This window comes from Acanthochromis polyacanthus, chromosome 8 (genome assembly GCF_021347895.1).
Source record: "Acanthochromis polyacanthus isolate Apoly-LR-REF ecotype Palm Island chromosome 8, KAUST_Apoly_ChrSc, whole genome shotgun sequence".
Classification (NCBI taxonomy): domain Eukaryota; kingdom Metazoa; phylum Chordata; class Actinopteri; family Pomacentridae; genus Acanthochromis; species Acanthochromis polyacanthus.
In genome coordinates this window covers 38,122,203-38,134,469 of record NC_067120.1, presented here as the reverse complement: position 1 = coordinate 38,134,469, position 12,267 = coordinate 38,122,203, and the positions used below count along the sequence as shown (strand labels likewise).

Genomic DNA, 12,267 nt, shown 5'->3' with positions numbered 1-12,267 from the left:
ATCTGAAACCTGCTGCTGTATCCTGGTAAAATGCAAAGTTACAGCCGTTCAGAAATGTTTCTCTGAGTTACTGTATGACAGGAAATGCGACCGATTGATAAAAATCTGTTGTGTTCTGAATGGAATCCAGTGAGCGCACCAGGATGCAGAAAGCATGAACTGGCCTTTCTAGAATCGTAAAGTCGATGGAATCAAAACAAAACAAACACTTCAGTCCTGTTTAGAGTCTTAATATTCTATCTTTTGCCAGGATGCTGTGTTTTGGTCAGTAACTAGCTGAACTGATCAGGCTCTCGAGGCACCAGCAGATCTATATCGAGTCTTTTCTGCTCTCCTTCGCTGTTGACTGTCTTGTAGCCGAGCAGTGACATGGCGCCTTTGCACATCTCCTGGATGCGTTTGACTTTGCTGTGTGGCAGCATTGTGCGCCACGCCTGAGACACATTGGCAGCGTCTCGCGACTCAATTAGGAATGCGCTGCCTTTGCCCTTCCCGTGGGTCACATGGTATACCCACTCCTTCAGCTGCTGCGTCATCTCCAGACCCACAAACTCGAACATAGCATCGATCTCCTCCAGCGGGTTGAGCACCATGTCCTCGTAGCGCACCATCTTGTAGCGGCCCTTCAGAAATGGAGGCGGCTTCAGGACGGCACGCTCGTTGATGCGCACATGGCTGCGGCAGACCTCCTGCATGACCTGGTACTGCATCTCGTCGGCCGGGACTCTGCGCTGCTCCAACACAATGGCACTGTCGCTCCCCAAGGCATAGGCCGACTCCTTCCTGGATCGGAACACTGCCCGCGGGTCCCGGACAAGGTGAATGATGCGGAGATCCAGGCTGGGGTCCTGCAGAAGAGGGTAAAGAGATTCCAGCTCAAAAAAGCGCACCTCCTTCAGCGCCACGTGGCTGTAGGTGTTGCAGGCTGCCTCAGCTCGCTGCAGGCCCTGAGCTTCGCAGTGCTGCTTGCACTGATTGTGGTTGCTTAACTGGTTCCGCGGCGTCAGCATACAAGCCGGTGGCGAGCAAAGGGCCCGGCTTTGGGCCCACATGAACAAAGAGGAGACATTGTAGCGCTCTGGTAGGTAGGCCTCCATCACAGAGAGGTCGCACTGGAAGACACTCCGCAGCAGATCCCTCACCGCCATGCGGAGCGACCGGGCGCCTTGATTCTGCAGCCGGGTCCAGACGTGCCACGCCGGCTCCATGAGGTAGAAGACGGACGGGTGCTGGCTGAACACCTGGCCCATCAAGGACGAGCCCGATCGCCATGACGACAGCAGCAGGACATGGACTTTGCCATTGGAGAGGGCGGAGTCACAAGGGTTGACCTGGGCGTACCAGCTACAGAACAGCACCACCGCTGCCCCCTGCAGGAAGACCAGGAAGATCACAGCACTGAGGTTCACTCTGCAGCGTGGCATCATGGAGGTTGCTGGTCGATGTCTTGGGGAGCTGAGAGTCACTTTGGCTGCAGAGAAAACAGATAACAAGACAATTGTGAATGCTAGAGTGGACATGCAGGGTTCTACAATTCAGAATTCTACTCGGAATTCAATTTTTCCAGTATCCACGTCACTCAGTTTTTCATTTCTGCAGACAGAAGGACTAAGCAAACAGCTACACTTTAGAGGAAGGAAGTCATAGGTTTCACAGATTTCTATTTCTGGTCACATGATCAATGTGGTCTATAGCTGAAGGGGATAAAATAGTTTAACCCCAAAACAATTCTACAATTTCATTTAGCAGGAGCTGTAATCCAAAGCGTTGTACATTTGAGAGTCAATACAACACCAGCAAGGGTTTAGTCAGGAGAAAACAATCTGAGAAGATCCACAAAACAAGTTCAACCTGATTTAAATTCAGAATAGAATAGAATAGAACAGAATAGAAAGCCTTTATTGTCATTGTACACAGGTATGCAACGAAATTGGGAGCCCTGCTCCATTTGGTGCTTAGAAAAATATATACATTACAATTCAAGCAGTTTAGAGACTTCTGGAAATGGCGGAAAGGCCAGCGGCTGTCAGGCTGGCCACAACGGGCCGCAGTACGATCCGGCCAAATTATGAGCTCAGCGGAGAATAGCGCGCCAGCAGCCGGGGCTTCTGGAAAGTCTCTCCAAGAAGTATTTTCTTGTATCGAAACGACCTTAGATCGGCACGATGAGTCCCTCCATTCCCTTACTGAAGGAAATTCCGCCCTGCTAAGACAAGTTACTCTCCTGACCGAAAGGGTTAATCAACTTTCCAACCGTTCTGCATCGTCTGTAAACGCCTCATTAAACAAAGAACCGCACGCTCCCACTCCCGAACGTTATGATGGTGAGTTAGTACATGTCAGGCGTTTCTAACGCAGGTATCGTTGGTTTTTGAATTACAACCGTCGTCCTATTCTTCTGATACATCCCGGGTAGCCTATCTAATAGGTCTCCTAACCGGAGATGCTCGGGACTGGGGAACAGCGGTCTGGAAACGCCAGGGTCTGATTTGCGACTCCTACACGGAGTTTGTGGGGGAAATGCGGAGGAATTTCGACTACCCGGTCAGTGGGAGAGACGCTGCCACCCGTTTGGGAGTCATCAAGCAAGGCTCCCGAAGTGTTGCGGAATACGCCAGGGAGTTCCGAACTCTCGCGGCCGAGGTCGATTGGAATGACTCGGCTCTCAAGAACACCTTCTACCATGGACTCTCGGAGGGGATGAAAGACGAGCTGACACCCAGAGATGAGCCGGAGGTTTTGGAGCAGTGGATCGTGCTCGCCATCAAGCTGGACAACTGGGTTCTCGAGAGGAAGAGAGAGAGAAAGGGCAGCGTCTCGTCTGGACAGAGTTTTCCTGGAACCATTCGGGCGATCAAACCAGCAGAAGCCACCGCGGAGGGCCCGGAGCCAATGCAGCTGGGCCGAGCCAAGCTCACAGCTACGGAGAAGGAACGTTGCCGAGAAGGCCACCTTTGCCTGTACTGCGGTGAGCCCGGCCACTTCGTCGCCACCTGCCCAAAATTTCCAGCAAAAGAGCAGGCCCACCAGTAGTAGGGGAGTTTCTGGTGGGTCAAGTTTCGGCATCTCCCCCGTGACGTCTGTAGGTGAAGGCCACGCTGTGCTGGAGATCCATCTCCCTCCCGGTAACGGCCTTGGTGGACTCTGGAGCTGAGGAGAGTTTTTTGGACGCAAGTGTGGTAAGCCAGCTAGCCATCCCTACTGTTCCTCTCACCCAATCACTTTCTGCTTGTTCACTTAATGGTATTCGTTTAGCGAATGTTTCACGTAGAACTGTTCCTGTTGACTTACTAATTGCTGGTAACCATCGTGAACAACTTTCGTTCTGCGTTATGGAACACTCTGACCCCCCTATGGTGTTGGGTTACCCGTGGTTGAGGCAACATAACCCACAATTAGACTGGCAAAAGGGGGACATTGCTGCCATCAGGTTTGTTTGGTCTCCGCGTTGACTCCATCTGGGTCGGAGACCACGAGAGATATTGAACACATTTGCCTGGACGCTGCTCCACCTCAGTATCATGACTTGGCGCCGGTTTTTAGTAAGACAAAGGCTTTGTCTCTTCCCCCCCACCGACCATATGACTGTTCAATTGAGCTTTTAGATGGCGCCACTCTGCCCTCCAGCCGCCTGTATAGTCTGTCTAAGCTGGAACAGGCAGCTATGGAGAACTATATTCGGGATTCATTGGCTGCTGGGATTATTCGACCTTCCTCTTCCCCGGTCGGGGCAGGGTTTTTCTTTGTGGAAGACAAATCCCTTAGGCCTTGCATTGATTTTAGGGGGATGAATAAAATCACTATTAAGAACTCTTACCCACTTCCCCTAATGGACTCTGCGTTTACCACCCTCCAGGGAGCCAAGATTTTCTCCAAACTGGATCTTAGGAACGCGTATCACCTGGTGCGGATAAAGGAGGGGGATGAGTGGAAGACTGCTTTCAACACGCCGTTAGGACATTTTGAATACTTGGTGATGCCATTTGGGCTCACCAATGCCCCCGCTGGCTTTCAGAATCTGATAAATGATGTGCTAAGAGACATGATCAACCGTTGGGTGTTTGTATATCTAGATGATATTCTGATTTATTCACAGACCCTGGAAGAGTATATTGTTCATGTGCGCAGTGTACTGAAGAGACTCCTGGCGAATCGCCTGTTCGTAAAAGCTGAAAAATGTGAGTTTCATGCTACTACTATCTCGTTCTTGGGTTACGTTATCTCTCCTGGGCAGATCAAGATGGAACCGGGGAAGCTGACCGCCGTGCAGGAATGGCCGGCACTGTCCACCCGAAAACAGCTCCAACATTTTCTGGGGTTCGCAAACTTCTACCGGAGGTTCATCAGAAACTACAGTAAGGTAGCCGCACCACTCACTACACTAACTTCCACCCTCAAACCTTTTCAGTGGACCCCAGAGGCAGAACAGGCCTTCTTGGAGTTAAAGCATTGGTTCACCACCGCACCAATACTTACCCAGCCAGACACCGCCCTCCAATTCATTGTGGAGGTGGATGCCTCCGACACCGGCGTGGGGGCAATTCTCTCACAACGCTCCCCAGAGGACCAGAAACTGCACCCTTGTGCCTTTTTCTCCCGTCGACTCTCTTCAGCCGAACGAAACTATGACGTTGGTAATCGTGAGTTATTAGCGGTTAAGTTAGCCTTAGAAGAGTGGAGGCACTGGTTGGAGGGGTCTGTACAACCATTCATAGTGTGGACAGACCACAAGAACCTTGAGTATGTCAGATCTGCCAGGAGACTTAATCCACGCCAGGCTCGTTGGGCATTGTTCTTTGACCGTTTTAATTTTTCTCTTTCTTATCGCCCTGGGTCGAAGAACGTCAAGCCCGATGCTCTCTCCCGGCAGTTCACAGTTGAGGAGGACACAGGGCTCCCTGACCCTATTCTGCCGGAGTCTTGCCTCGTCGCCTCCCTTACCTGGCAGATTGAGGAGGATGTTCGTAGAGCACTGAGCCAAAACCCAGTCCCAGGTAATTGCCCCCCAGGGAAGATGTTTGTCCATGAGTCTGTTCGTCCCCAGGTTCTCCAATGGGGACACGCCTCCTGCATCTCCTGCCACCCGGGGGCAACCCGCACCTTGGGGGTGCTACGTCGAAAGTTTTGGTGGCCGACCATGTCCGCAGATGTCCAGGGGTTCGTCGCTGCTTGTTCCACCTGTGCGCGGAGCAAGACCTCTAATCAACCTAGCCCTGGCCTCCTTCAGCCGCTTCCTGTTCTTCGTCGCCCTTGGTCACACATCGCTGTGGATTTTGTCACCGGTCTTCCTGTCTCACGAGGTAACACGGTAATACTTACCATTGTTGCACACCATTGTCAGGCTGGCGCCAGCCAGGCCTGAATATTTTTTTTTCTCTGCCCTTTTTTGGTATCTCCGGCAGCAAGGCTGCAGGTGTTTCCTATTGGCTTCATCAGTGAGATCTGTGACAGGTGGTGTACCTGCAATTGGTGCCGCTTAAAGGGAGACGCCAGCCACTCTTCTGTGCCGGATCGTAACCAGTGCTCGTAGGGTTCACAGCTTGTGCAGTATTTACCCGTTGTCTCAGCCATTCTCTAAACTCTCCTGTCCTCCGTTCCTTTCAGTTGGATTACCGGTTCCAGTGGCTCCTTACCTGTTCAACCATGTCGTCTCCTCATACTTCGGCACGCCGCTGACTTCAGTTTCCAGCCCTGTCGTGGACCCACCCCGAGCATCTCCGTCATTTGTGAAAGAGTTTTTAGATTTTGGACTTTGTAAGAAAGCGTAGAGTACTCATAGTTTCGTTCTAGTAACCAACCGGAGTTTGTAATTACAGTAAAAGTTTCAGAGAACCTTTTTGACTTAGAGTCTTGTAGTTTGGTTAAAGTTGAAATTTGAGGTTGTAGTGACCATTATGGAATCTGTGTGACTTATAGCATTACCTCTTTGAGTACGGAATAATTGAAGTTAGAAAGAGCCCAGCATACGACGGCGTTTTTAGTTTACAGTGTTTTCCTTCGTCCAGCCGCCAGCAGGCGCAGTCGTTCACAGGCTGAGCTGTCGCTTTCTGTTTCCGCTTTAGTCCTTTGTTGGTTTTTGTAGTTTTCCGTTTTTGTAAATAAAAGCCTTGTGTTACATTTACGGTCGCTGTATTATTCTCTGCTCCTGAGCTCACCCCAGTTTTCCTGACAGCGGCCACATAAATCATCAACTCCCAGCGGGTCTTATTCCCCTTTGGGTTTTTACAGTATTTTACTGGACAGAAAGTTGTTCAAAGGAATGCCAGGGGGATCTAGACATAAAAAGAGAGGAAAGACACCAGCGACCACTGAAGAAAACACGGTATCATTGAGTGATAGTGAAGACAGCAACACGTGTGTTAGCAAGCTGCTAGCCGATAGCATGGAGGCTATGAGGATTAGAATCATCATCGACATACAAAAAGTACATTACGAAGGTGCTCTCTGAATCCACGAGCCAGCTTAAAAGAGAGCTTAGTGACTTCAGAGGAGAAATGAATAACTGACTCGGTGTGATTGAAACCGATATCCAGGACGTAATTAGCCAGGTGGAAGAGACCGAGTTCGGAGTCACAGAAATGGAGGACTTCAGCGCCAATGCAAGAGAAGTGCTGTCCCACACTCTTGAACTACAGAAAAATCTCCAGGACTTGGAGGCACGCTCACGGAGAAACAATATAAGGATTCAGGGCATTGAAGAAGGGGCCGAAAAAGATATTCTTGGATTTGTGGAAAATACTATACTACTATACTACTATATTAGAATACTTATAGTACTTATATTAGAAGAAATATACTTAGGATACTTAGAATAGAATACTTGCTTTTAGATTATCATTCATTTATCATTGAGTGACTGTGATGACTGTGAAATATATGTGCCTTTTGAACCATGACACTGTATGTACTTTAAACCATGATTCTACGTGTACTTTATGGCAGAAACATGTAGACACAGCACATACAGAGAGGCGACCAGAACTAGGCCTTCGAGGTGACAAAGATAACAAAGAAAGCAGACACAAATACCACATGTCTGCCTCTGAAATGAGAAATACACACGTGGACAAAATTGTTGGTACCCCTCAGTTAAAGAAGGAAAAACCCACAATTCTCACTGAAATCACTTGAAACTCACAAAAGTAACAATAAATAAAAATTTATTGAAAATTAAATAATCAAAATCAGCCATCACTTTTGAATTGTTGATTAACATAATTATTTAAAAAAACAAACTAATGAAATAGGGCTGGACAAAAATGATGGTACCCATCACTTAATATTTTGTTGCACAACCTTTTGAGGCAATCACTGCAATTAAACGATTTCTGTATTTGTCAATGAGCGTTCTGCAGCTGTCAACAGGTATTTTGGCCCACTCCTCATGAGCAAACAGCTCCAGTTGTCTCAGGTTTGATGGGTGTCTTCTCCAAATGGCATGTTTCAGCTCCTTCCACATATGTTCAATGGGATTCAGATCTGGGCTCATAGAAGGCCACTTTAGAATAGTCCAACGCTTTTCTCTCAGCCATTCTTGGGTGTTTTTGGCTGTGTGTTTTGGATCGTTGTCCTGTTGGAAGACCCATGACCTGCGACTGAGACCAAGCTTTCTGACACTCGGCAGCACATTTCTCTCCAGAATGCCTTGATAGTCTTCAGATTTCATCGTACCTTGCACACTTTCAAGACACCCTGTGCCAGATGCAGCAAAGCAGCCCCAAAACATTACTGAGCCTCCTCCATGTTTCACCGTAGGGACAGTGTTCTTTTCTTCGTATGCTTGGTTTTTGAGTCTATGAACATAGAGTTGATGTGCCTTACCAAAAAGCTCCAGTTTGGTCTCATCTGTCCAAAGGACATTCTCCCAGAAGCTTTGTGGCTTGTCAACATGCATTTTTGCAAATTCCAGTCTGGCTTTTTTATGAGTTTTTTTCAGCAGTGGTGTCCTCCTTGGTCGTCTCCCATGAAGTCCACTTTGGCTCAAACAACGACGAATGGTGCGATCTGACACTGATGTACCTTGGCCTTGGAGTTCACCTTTAATTTCTTTGGAGGTTGCTCTGGGCTCTTTGGATACAATTCGAATGATCCGTCTCTTCAATTTGTCATCAATTTTCCTCTTGCGGCCACGTCCAGGGAGGTTGGCTACTGTCCCGTGGGTCTTGAACTTCTGAATAATATGAGCCACTGTTGTCACAGGAACTTCAAGCTGTTTAGAGATGGTCTTATAGCCTTTACCTTTAAGATGTTTGTCTATCATTTTTTTTCGGATGTCCTGGGACAATTCTCTCCTTCGCTTTCTGTTGTCCATGTTCAGTGTGGTACACACCTTTTCACCAAACAGCAGGGTGACTACTTGTCTCCCTTTAAATAGGCAGACTGACTGATTATGAGTTTGGAAACACCTGTGATGTCAATCAAATGACACACCTGAGTTAATCATGTCACTCTGGTCAAATAGTTTTCAATCTTTTATAGAGGTACCATCATTTTTGTCCAGGCCTGTTTCATTAGTTTGTTTTATTAAATAATTATGTTAATCAACAATTCAAAAGTAATGGCTGTTTTTGATTATTTAATTTTCAATAAATTTTTATTTATTGTTACTTTTGTGAGTTTCAAGTGATTTCAGTGAGAATTGTGGGTTTTTCCTTCTTTAACTGAGGGGTACCAACAATTTTGTCCACATGTGTAAGAGAAAGAGAATAAGAGAAATAAAACATGCTATGCCAGATGCTCCTATCTCTCAACAGGAGGGTGTCCCACTGTATGAGGCAATCATAAGTTTGCTGATTTTCTCATTTCATTCTTATGTTATTTACAGTACATATAATTTTTGCTGTAACTTTTGAATCTTAAGTTTACATATTGGTTTAATAGTTATTTCAGAGTAATGCTAATTGAACATGGTTATTTGTTTATCTTTTGGACTGGAACAGACTGTTGACTTTATGTTTAATTTTTGGTGGTACTGTAGCTTTAAGAGCCTGCAGCTTGGCTGACTAGAAAATGAGATTATGCTGAAAAACGCCAGGTTAGCAGTGGAGACACACGGTTTTCTTACCATGTCCCATCCTGTTTGTTTTGAAAGCCTTTTTTGTGGATTAATCAGTGACACAATGTAAATAAATACATTCTTGTTTTTTCATCATAACCTGGACTTGGACTGGATTGTTCAATACAACTGGGATTGGACATGAGTAAACCAGAGATAACTGTTAACTAGCATTAGCCAGTACACCCACTTTCAAGTGGGAGACTTGGTGTTCATGAAATCCATTAAGAGGAAACATTGGTCCTCACCACAGTGGGAGGGAGCACACCAGGTGTCACTGACAACACCTACAGCTATAAAGATGGCAGAAGGAGCGTCATTCCAGGTGAAATGACCAGATATTCCTTGGGGGTGTTGCTGCACCATTTTCAAATTAGTCCTAAATTTGCATGCCATTAGATAGTTACAAAAGTGCTTTCTACGCAAAATTGTAGGCCTGTAGCTCAAATAGTTTCTGAGTTGTGGGGGTCTGAAATTTCCCGAATTTGGGCTATAAAAAGCCTCGCCAGCATTTTTTTCATCTTTAAGTGGTTATTTCTCAGCCTCTAGACATACCAGAGAGCTGTGAGTTGGTAAACAAGGCCTCTGCATGTAGCTAGTGCCCCACAAACATCCCCAGGTGTTTTCCTACACTCTGCAGGCCATGGGGGCTTGCTAAAAATGCTAAGAAATTAAGAGATACCTACTCACGAGTGGGGTTTGGGACCTTAAAAGTACTAGAAATACTGCACAGAAGTGTTCTAACACCCCTGGGTTCCATTCTACACAAACTTGTGTGATAACTTAGAAAACTGGAGCTTTCTGGGCTCCTCAGTTTGGAAAATATGAGCTCCCAAAGTTGGACGAGATTTTCAATTGGCTATTTTTGGTGGCAAAAATGTCAGTGTGGGACAGGTACCAGAGACCCCAAATTTTTCTACAAAACAGTTCTATCTGTCGTCTATCACTGTACAAAAAAGCAGCAGGGTTATATTTGTAGTTACTGAGATATTCTTACTCAAAATGGCATGGGTGATGTCAAAATCGTTTTTTGCTTTTCAGTGCTTTAAATTGGGATACAAGTATTAGTAGTCATTCCAATGGTAGTATTATGTATGTTTTGTTCTTTTTGAAATGTTAGTTGTTAAAGGTGACTACCTTCAAAAAGTGTAATGGTATAACTTAGGTATACCTAAGTTATAGGTAGTGTCTACAGATACGGACCCGTACGGCACTTTCCATTTGCCAGACAGATACGGACCCGTACGCGAGTCTCGCGAGTCAGAAGCTGCTAACCACTGCAAACTGTTGAAAGGTAAGCAAAACTTCAGTGTACCGCCGGTGGTGCACTTACTAATTTGCATAGGAATTTCAAGAATGTCCGACGGCTGCAAACACGATTATACAAACACTATACGCCGATGGAAAGCTTAGATTCTCATGAATCCGCCGGTATAAACCACTTTCAGATGCGATTACCACAGCGGGTGAGAAAAACACATTTGTCCGACAAAAACAAATATTCATCCATCCATTCTCTGTACACGGCTTCAACGCACACAGCGCGACTCACATTTCCGGGTTCATTATTACACACAGATGAAAATATTCCACAAAAAACGGCCATAATCCAACCTTTTACATCCAGACGAAACAAGCCAGTAAACTATTTTGTCCAAAACATGTGCTGAAGTCGGTATAAAATCCACGAATCGGTCGTTTTCAAGGAAATGCACCTCGCGATGCGCGTCCAATATTCCCTGTATTTTTCATCATTTTTTTAATTTAAAAATAGAATATTAGCGATTTTTTTGTACTGAAAATTGCTGGAATTGACTGCAGCTTCAAGGGTTAAGGTTAGGGTTAGTGTTAGGGTCAGGTTTAGGGTCCGTACCTGTAGTACCGATGCTACGGGTCCATACCACTAGCGTCTACCGGGAGTCACGGGACCAGATCTCGTGTATCTGTCTGCCAAATGGCAAGTGCCGTATCTGTAGTCCACAGGCTACGGGTACGAGTCTGTACCTCTAGCAACAACCTAAGTTATAACTTAGCTATAGGTTCTTTTGCTTGTAACATGACATTGTACAATTAAATTTAACATGTTTAATCCCACTGCACTGATACTGTAAAATTCAACATTATTGTTGTTATTTTTAAATTAATTAACCATAAACTACTACAGAGCTCCCTGAATTCAAGTTAGTACATGTAATTTGTATGTGTATGTTATAATTACATGTATGCATTGCAAATGGGTGTCAACATCCATCATTCATGGACCAATCCTTGCTTAACCCCAAATCCAGTCATACTCGACGAAAACGTGTATCATTGCAATGCACACAGCACTCACAACAACCCCAGCCACTACTTACTCGAAATTTACTGAATACTTTCCAAATTGCACCACTGCCAGTAACTATGACTTGACACGCTGGAGAATGCCTCAACATTTTAGTATAGCTACTAATAACACTAACCTGCAGGTAATCACGATGGCACGCTATCCAAACACACCATCACTGTGTTTTAGGAGGAGCTGTGCTGAGGGAGACGTGGTCCTAGGCGTGGCAGACTGTACGACTTACTTTCCTGTGGAAGGTGTTTGGAGCCATCCCTGTGCAGCGGTTCTCGGTGTGAGGAAGGTTGGGCAAAACCAATCAACCTCACTGCCGTGGAAATCCGTGGCAATGTGGTGGGATGGGTGTCTGAACCTGTTATGAATACACTGCTTCCACATGCGGGAGGGTTCCCCTGCCAAACTGACCACGTTTGGGTTTGCGGCCATAAGGTGTACTTATATCTCCCTTAGAGATGGGATGATGCTTGCTACTTGGCTAAACTACAACCGGCTGCTCTTGTGATTCCCAAATCAGATGTCACCACCATTTTTAATGCAACAACACGACGAAGGAAACGTTCTGACCCTTCCACTAATAGATCTCCATCACTAGTCTCAGATGTAAGAGGTTTCTTTATGACATTTTTTCCCATGTACCGAACAGCATCTCTCGGACACAGAATGAACGACATGCACTTTGAACCTGCCTACCATTGTACTAGAAATTTGCACACCCATTCTCATAATAATGCTGTTACTCTTCATATTCATTTGTTGCATCATTCCATTTTTCAGAACACTCATGAGTCAGACAATAAGCAGGACTGTGCAATGATGTGATTACGAGACGTTGACATTCATCAGTGATAAAGAGGAGGGATTTGTTAGA

At 46.0% G+C, this 12,267-nt stretch overlaps 1 protein-coding gene across 1 annotated transcript; it reads right to left on the bottom strand.

The window, feature by feature from the left end:
- Nucleotides 1-201: 201 nt before the first annotated feature.
- Nucleotides 202-1,514, bottom strand: LOC110945256 (carbohydrate sulfotransferase 6-like). Its single transcript, XM_022186851.2, has one exon. The coding sequence runs from the start codon at nt 1,425-1,427 to the stop codon at nt 273-275; it is 1,155 nt and encodes a 384-aa protein (XP_022042543.2). The 5' UTR covers nt 1,428-1,514; the 3' UTR covers nt 202-272.
- Nucleotides 1,515-12,267: the final 10,753 nt, after the last annotated feature.

What these genes read in the sequence shown, in the direction of transcription:
- LOC110945256 (XM_022186851.2), bottom strand. Translation starts at nt 1,427, where the DNA reads ATGATGCCACGCTGCAGAGTGAACCTCAGTGCTGTGATCTTCCTGGTC.